The following is an 8,003-nucleotide window of genomic DNA, read 5'->3' as shown; positions in this document are numbered from 1 at the left end:
AATGCCTGTTATCATTGTTAATATCCAAAAACCACTTGAAAAACACCAAAACACTTTGTCTAGTTGACATTCCATTCATCTTATGAGCTACTGGCAGAAACAGAGTAAGGCTTTTCTCCTCAAAGGCGTCGCCATTTAAAGTGTTAAAAGTGTAAATGCACTTAGAAAGAACAGTGCATTTCTGTACAAAAGTCTTTTCTGTTTTTGCTATTGTGTGTGGAAAGTTTTTTCCTTAAAATACGAGTCATTGAAAATAAAAATAAAAAAAACGTCCTCTGTGGAACAGAATGGATTTATGTAACTCTGTTTTGAGTGTTTGTGTTATGAGTTTGTGCAGAAATGGAGAGGTATTTCATAAGCTTTGATTTTATTTCACCTACACAGATTATTGATCGTATCTTCTCTCTCTCTCTGTTGTTTTCATTTTTTTTTTTTTTTTTTTAGTTGTCCCATTATTTTTTGTCTGTTTGTTTCCTACACTCTCTTTCTAACTCTACTCTTCTGCCTCTTTTGCTGCAGTGCTGGCCAGTTTCAGAGGGACCGTCCAGCATGGCCTCCCGCTGGAAATTGGAGACACGGTGCAAATCCTGGAGAAATGTGAAGGTATGGTGCTCGTTTTATACACTTCCTATGTGGAGGCTACATTCAAATTAGCTGCTCGCTCTGAGAAAATTTAGAAAGGAAACGGATTTCCTCTCCTGAATTTGAAACTTGAGTAGTTAGGAACACTTCTGTTTTTTCATTCAACAGATAAATAAAAGCAGCCCTTTACCAAATCAACCATAAACAGTTAGTAGAGTCACGCACAGACTGTCATCCGAATATTTATAAATGCAACCACAAAGCTGTTCGGATACATGCACATTGTTTGGCATAAAAACCTACATGCATGTGGGTGTTTCAGTATGTGCCTACACTGAAAGCTCCCATGGGGGCAACATTACACTTGTTGCATGTCCTCTTGAGGGGTGTTGTGATGTGGTATGTGCACAAAATGAGCACCAAGTTGTCTGTGAAGAGGACCTGTGGAAATTCATGTTTGCTACTGTTTCCTGCACCACAAGCTGGCTGCTCCTCCTGCCTTCCTGCCCACACTGTCTGCTTTTCTCCTCTACATGATTTTTTTGTACTCTCTCTCTCTTTCTGTGGATGCTAATATGTTTTTAGTTGTTGTTTTTTTCTTTCAGCACTTTCCTTTCTGTCCTATCCCCGTTTCAAATCCCAGAACAATGTCGAGTCATTTCACAGCAATGCTACGCTTTCATTAACACCAATAAGCAACCGTACACAAATATGTTTCTTCCGGAGCGTGCACTTGACACAAACTGTCACACTTCCTGTTTGGTGGACACACACGCAAACACACACACACATACTGAAAGACAGCAAGTCAGTCTGTCTTGAAACTTGCCAGCCAGAAGGATGTGATATTGTGGTAAGAGACTCAAAGGAAGTAGACAATAGCACAGCCAGTGGAATGCTTGGCCCAGAAGGGAAAAACTAAATCAAAATCCAGCCAGCAGCACAGAGGCTGAGAGGCAGACTGCTGACAGCAGAGGAGGCAGACTAATGGCCCTGCCTCATGGTGATACTGTTGACACTTCAAAACACAGGAGCTTACACGCTGGACATGTCTTTACTGAAATGTGGCTCCTGTCTGAAAATTCTCCGCCTCAGTAATTGATTTTTGACTTTGTCCTTCGATGGCTCTTTATTTTGTAAGTTACTGACAGCAGTGAGTGCACACTATATAAACTATGATTCTAAATGATGGTTTTCCACACTGCTTTTTCAGACGTTCCCCCACAACCTTGTCAGATAAGCTCAAGTGCACCTTCCTAGACTTTGCCACTTAGCATGTCCCTAGCTTTTCATTTCAGCTCAATTTGAACATTTTTTTGTTACTCTGTTCAAATAAAAGTGAATATTGATGTGAAATATCGTTAATTTCTTTTTTGTCTATTTTACCATTTTTAATGTTACTTTTAGATAGGAAATAGAAACCGTTTAGCATAAGATTTCGGTTAGCTTTAGTTAGGCTATCATTAGCTATATTTTTCAGGGTATTACGTTAAGCTATTTCATCCTTTTTTTTCTTGCGCTAACTGTTAATTATAAACTATTTTGTAGTGCAGTAAACATTATCCTCTATCTTCAGACATATCATTTTTCTATAGCTATTATGACAATCTATTTAAAGGGTTAACCTTTATGTTAAGCTATTATTTTAATCACCCCTGCTTGAATCTCTGCTGTTGTTAGCTTTTTACTCTTTCAGCTTTTTGCTAACTTAGCAAAATAGGTGACTGGAACACTGATGTTAACAACACATGGTTGTTATGGTTTTAACACTGCTACAGAATTAGCATTGTACAGTCTGCTTATAGTATTAATTGTTGTGATACAAGCAACAATTACTAAAATTACTGAGTGTTTGTAATTTTTTTTTTTAAAAATGTTAGCTTGGTTAATTCCTTGTCTTTATGTGCCCACCCTGAAATAATGCTATGTTGTATGTTGGTATTACAGATTAAAAACATTAACCACTTAATACATACTAATCTGTTGCAGATGTATTTCCTGATTTGTTGATATTAAGCCTTGCAAAGAACACAGCCTAACCTTTGCTAATAAACAAAGATAAAAATTACAACTCTATGAATTCCTGTAACAAATGAGGTAGAAAATACTGCCTAGGTTACAGATGCTTTGGCAAAACCAAATAATATAATATGATTATAATAATCTAATACATTTACATTTGAACTATTTAGTTAATGCTCTTATCTGGCAGGACTTACAATGGTTGGAATGAGCTTAAATTGTCAGTCTGGAAAAGACCATCAGCTCAAAGCCTCTGCAAATTTGAATGTATTAGATTGTTTCTATCAGTGTTGGGATTTGCAAAGGCATCAAGTATGTACTAATTTGGCTTGAGCTGAGAGTAGAGTGTGAGCAAATGCTAAACCACAGTTTTTTTCCCCTGTCTTTGCTTTGTATTTTTTTTTCTTCAACCTTTGTTATGACAAGGCAAACTGATATTTATAGTGCTTTTCAGCGGCTTTGTGTGTTGCAGGTTTCTTCCTGTGTTCGGCTGTGCATTAACCTGTGGTCATTGCAAACACGGGTTGCTAAGAAATACATTCCTCTGTACCTCATTGCTTTTGAGTGGTGTGCCTTAACACATAAAATCTCAAAATCTATACCTGCAAAGTAACAAGGAAGCCGAGCAGTGTGTCAGATCATAGTCAGAAACGTCAAAACCACGAGCGTAAGCGCTGATAGGAAAAACATGTTTGCTTCTTGTGTGGCGAAATATAGATGAAATTTCTTAAGAATGTGGCCACTCTTAATTTTGACTGGCAGTGATGGTGACTGGCTTTTAAAGGGCTTATTTGGCTTTTAAGAGACATGAATATCATGCATGCCAGTTTTGATAAAGATTAGAAAAGAGGGCGTCTGGTATAAGTATTGAAAAAACGGTGTTGCAGAGCGCTTTGAGCCCAGATAGAACCAAAGAATCCAGTGCCTAACAAAGTATATGGAAAATGCTAGTTCACCTTCAGCCCATTATTTGTAATGGAGTGATACAGAAAAATGGTGAAAATATTCAGGGTTCTGTCCCCAGTCGTTGTGTGAGAATTCAAAACATTTTACCAAATGGTGCTCTGGTTGCTTTAGATTCCAGTCACAGAATAGGAAGAAGAGAAGTTTTGTTGCTTTGCCTATAATAACAAGTTTATGAGGAAGTCTTTTCATTGACAATAATATTGTCAAAACTATACTGATAACCCGAGTATGCATTTTCACATGAAACTTAGTAAACCACAGGCTTAATGGCTTTGTTGTGAGATATTGTAAAAGGGAAGGGGACTATACAACTTCCTTCTTGCACATACATCTCTTTGCTCTGCTCTTAATAGATATACAGTAATTCATTTTCTTTTCCACTTTCACTCTGCACTCCAGGAAAGACATAAAAATATAAATGTGTAATATTCACAGTAACGGCTGTAAAATTAAAGTAGTGTTCTCTCTCTCTCTCTCTCTCTCTCTCTCTCTCTCTCTCTCTCTCTCTCTCTCTCTCTCTCTCTCTCTCTCTCTCTCTCTCTCTCTCTCTCTCCAGGATGGTACAGAGGATTCATCCTGAAGAACCCAAATGTGAAGGTGAGCAAACCTTTCCATGATATTGTTTTTCTCGTCTTGCCTACTTATGCTCTCACTAAACCTGATTCCCTCTCTGTGTATTAGCTGGTGTCATGCATTGAATTGAAAGAGTCTCTTGGAATTGTCATTGTTAGCGAAAACTAGCACTTTCACTAGCTGAGATGACAGATGTAAGCAGAAACACCTGTCTTTTCGTCGTATGACTTGTCAGGTTCCCTACTTTGAAAATTGCTCTTTGCAGCCCTGCAAATAGTTTGGTGACACTATGTGATTTTCTCTAGTGCTCCACCCAACATCAGAGTTATAATCAGCCAGATCTACTCAGACAAGTGGAAACACCTGTTTGTGTGCACACTTAAACAACAGCGGAGGAGAGGTTTCTCTTTCACTACGAACAGACATGCTGCTGAAGTCTTGAGCTATAAAAATCATTTTAAAGGTGGACTTAAGCAATAGTTCTCCAGGATTTCTGTAGGTGCTGCTTTTTCACTGATTTTCACCTTCCAGTCCTTGTACCTAACCATCTTAAGAGGAATCGTTTTTTTGTTGAGCCACTCGTCACTAATCTATGAATCACTGAAACATAAAAAAGGCACCTAACCCAAGGGATGAATCAGTGTTGAGTCTGCAAATAACAAACAACTTAACAACAAAACTGTATCTTTAGTCACTTGGTTGCTAACAGGCTGGAGTAAAAACACAGCCCGTCTAGGTTGTTGCTGTTTCTTTAGTTGAAGAAAAAGCCCAAGTGATTACTATGGAACTGTTAGCTGCATACTTGGCATTTCTTGACACGGTCAGGTGTTCTTAAAGAATTTGAGGAAACTGGAAAAAAGAAGAAGTGACAGGCCTAAAAAAGGCTACAGCAGATGAACAGAACTGAAAGTCACGTCTCTAAGAACGAGAAAGAATTCCAGCAAAGATGTGACACAGGACCTGAGAGATGCGTCTAACCTTTCAATTGATCCAGCTACTCTTTGCTGAAGCCTCATCAGAAACAATCTCAGTGGAATGCAGTATACAGTAAATGCATGTAGTAATGCAGTAAAAACACACAATGGAACATCATTAGTCATGGATTGGACTCCTCAGAGATCCCAGAGTGTGGGATCATGTTGACAGAAAATTTAACAAAATGAAGCCAACATCCAACAACATCCCCTCAATGTCCATCAGGAAGCTGAAAATAACTGCCCGGTTAAGTACGTGGAGGTGTTTTAGGATGAGTGCTGAATGGCAAGACTGTTTTTTCAGGAACTGGGCAGAAGCAAACCTAGAGAAAGAGGGGAAAAAAAGAGGGTTTTTTTAATACATGCCAAGAGATGATATCAAGATAACCTAGAACTTTGTTTCTCTATTTTAATTTAATCTACTTTTTTAAATTATTAAGTGCAATTGAATATAAATGAATCCAAATCTGACAAGATGTTAAATAACTTTCAGCCACCACCAATCGCATGAATGATCTACCATAAAACCACCTGTGCGCAGATTGTGGAAATTAGATTCATAAGTCATAATGATTCATTTTTTTATTACCACCACTTCCCAAAAAAACAAAACTCAACTTGAGATATACTCAAACTATATCACTGGGGGCGATGACATCCCAACTTCCCAACAAAAGAAGAGTGGTGCGTGCAGTCAGTCTGATATTTTTACGACTTTTAAAAACTCATGTGCAGAATAATATATTATAATAAGAGCCAACTGAGGAGTCAAGTGTGTGTTTGTGTTTTGCATTTACTGCATTACTACTTTGATCTTTCCCAAGTCAGTGGGGACATCTTGCAGTTTATTAGCGTCAAACAGCACGTGCGCACACACAAACAGCTTTTTAAAACCTTTGCTTGTCTACTAAATGTCATTGCTGCTTGCCTTTATCCCTCTGTTCCCTCCATTTTCCTCTGTTTTTTCCACAAACACTCTTAACCCTGTATTGATTATGTGCGTCGTTTTCACATCCGCCGCCGTTAAATGCTAATTACAACGGGAAGCAAATGACTCTCGGAGCATTCTCATTAACCTGTTTATCTTCTTGACTAAAGGGGATTTTTCCATCCAGCTACATCCACTTAAAGAATGCCCACGTCAAGAACAAAGGGTAATGTTACATGTCTTTCCTTTGGTTTTCTTTCTATGTTGGTTCAAATTGTGGTTTTATATTTAAGGTTACGTTATTTAATTCTCGTTCATGTGCTGATGTTTGTTTGTAGGCAATTCGAGACAGTCATCCCTGATGAAGACTCTGTCATCACAGAGATGACATCAACTCTGCGAGACTGGGGTGCCATGTGGAAGCAGCTCTATGTGGTAAGAACTCTTACACATAACCACACGTGCACACTTTGCATCGATTTGTTGTCACTGCTGCTTAACTGAAACTGCAATTTTTGAGTTCATTTGGCCCTGGGTAATTCAGAAAGCCACAAACAGTCAAAGCTTCTTTTTTTTTATATGCATTCATTAGTCGGATTGATTGTGTTTGTGGCCTGTTAAACTATCTGGGGTGCTGATTAAATTGAGCTGATGAATACGTCTAGATCAAAGTGCATGCATTTGCAGCAAAAAGCAGCAGGACACTGAAGCTAATTTGCACAAATCCATTTTAAGCTCTTCTTGTCTTCTCTCTCTGGGTCGCTGTCTTCTTCTCAGTGTCGATTTGGTTCTCTAATGTTCGTTCCGTCACTTTTCATGTTTTCACTTATGTTTTTGGGTGGCAGCGTTGAGACAACTGTATATTTTGATCTCCTTATCTGTGCCTTTCCTTCTGTCATCCTCATTCTGTCTTCAGCTGATTATGAATTTTCCTTTCATTCGTTGCCTTTGACTGCTATTCTTCTCATTTCTTTTCCACCCCCCTCTTCTTTTCTCCCCTTTTCCAAACCTCCAGAAAAATGAGGGGGATTTGTTCCACCGGCTTTGGCACGTGATGAATGAAATCTTGGACCTGAGGAGGCAGGTGCTGGTTGGCCACCTCACTCATGACCGTTTGAGGGACGTCAAGCAGCACATCACAGCAAGATTGGATTGGGGCAACGAGTGAGTAGAATAAGGGCAGTGAGAAGGTTTACAATATCCACATGTGGCTTTCAGACATGTTTGCATTGTTCCTTTTCAAGAACCAATAATTCATTATTTAAACTGCTTCTACCACTGATGATTTTGATTTTAGGTGATTTAGGCTTGCTATGCTCATTTCCAGCTTACCTTATTGTATCCTTATTCATCTTATAGTGGGCTTTTGTGAAGCTCCCTGGGTCACTCTGTGTCTGAAACAATCCAGTTTAGCTCCTTTAGCCCTTCCTGAAACCCAGCTTTCTCCTGATTGGCTGCCTCTCACAAACAGAAGGTTTGGAGAGCAAATGGATGGGGCTTCTGACATTCAAGAGTGAATTTTTTTGGTTTACAGGGCTACTTATACATACGATGACCTCATTATTTATAGCATAGGTCACATTTAATAGAAGCATCAGCAGAATTAAAGGAAAAAAGCTCCTCTCTAATAGTTCAAAGTACAAATTTCCACAGAGGGAACAGGGAGCTTATATTATTAACTCAGCAGCCTTATCTGTAGTGTTAAGGATATGAAGCAAAAAAATGGCAAGGGGGGTTTTTGGCCTAAATGAGGTTGTTGGGCATAGTTTCTGGATGCCCTAAGGATGCCCTAATCCAATACAGATATGAGTAACTCACTGGATATATTTCAATACTGATATAAATCCAGCATCAGTGGGCGTTCTTTTTCCCATTTGTAAAATGACTAGATCCACAGTAGAAAATAATTAAGTTAAGTTTAAGCCTTAAGTTTGACATTTTGGCTGTTATCTTATCTT

General features: G+C 38.6%; 1 protein-coding gene across 4 annotated transcripts in view; it reads left to right on the top strand.

Moving 5' to 3' along the window:
- The window catches only part of dock4b (dedicator of cytokinesis 4b), a 138,418-nt gene that overhangs the window by 35,846 nt on the left and 94,569 nt on the right, over positions 1-8,003 (top strand). For all 4 annotated transcript variants that reach the window (XM_040035136.1, XM_040035135.1, XM_040035137.1 and 1 more), the window contains exons 2-6: positions 520-603; positions 4,127-4,167; positions 6,216-6,271; positions 6,384-6,480; positions 7,061-7,209. In XM_040035136.1, coding sequence (XP_039891070.1) covers positions 520-603; positions 4,127-4,167; positions 6,216-6,271; positions 6,384-6,480; positions 7,061-7,209 — 427 coding nt within the window. The remainder of the gene's footprint in view (positions 1-519; positions 604-4,126; positions 4,168-6,215; positions 6,272-6,383; positions 6,481-7,060; positions 7,210-8,003) is intronic.

Source organism: Simochromis diagramma, unplaced genomic scaffold (assembly GCF_900408965.1).
Source record: "Simochromis diagramma unplaced genomic scaffold, fSimDia1.1 OVJJ01000816.1, whole genome shotgun sequence".
NCBI classification, from domain to species: Eukaryota; Metazoa; Chordata; class Actinopteri; order Cichliformes; family Cichlidae; genus Simochromis; species Simochromis diagramma.
The sequence above is the reverse complement of the archived record's forward strand: the minus strand, read 5'-3'. Positions and strand labels throughout refer to the sequence as shown.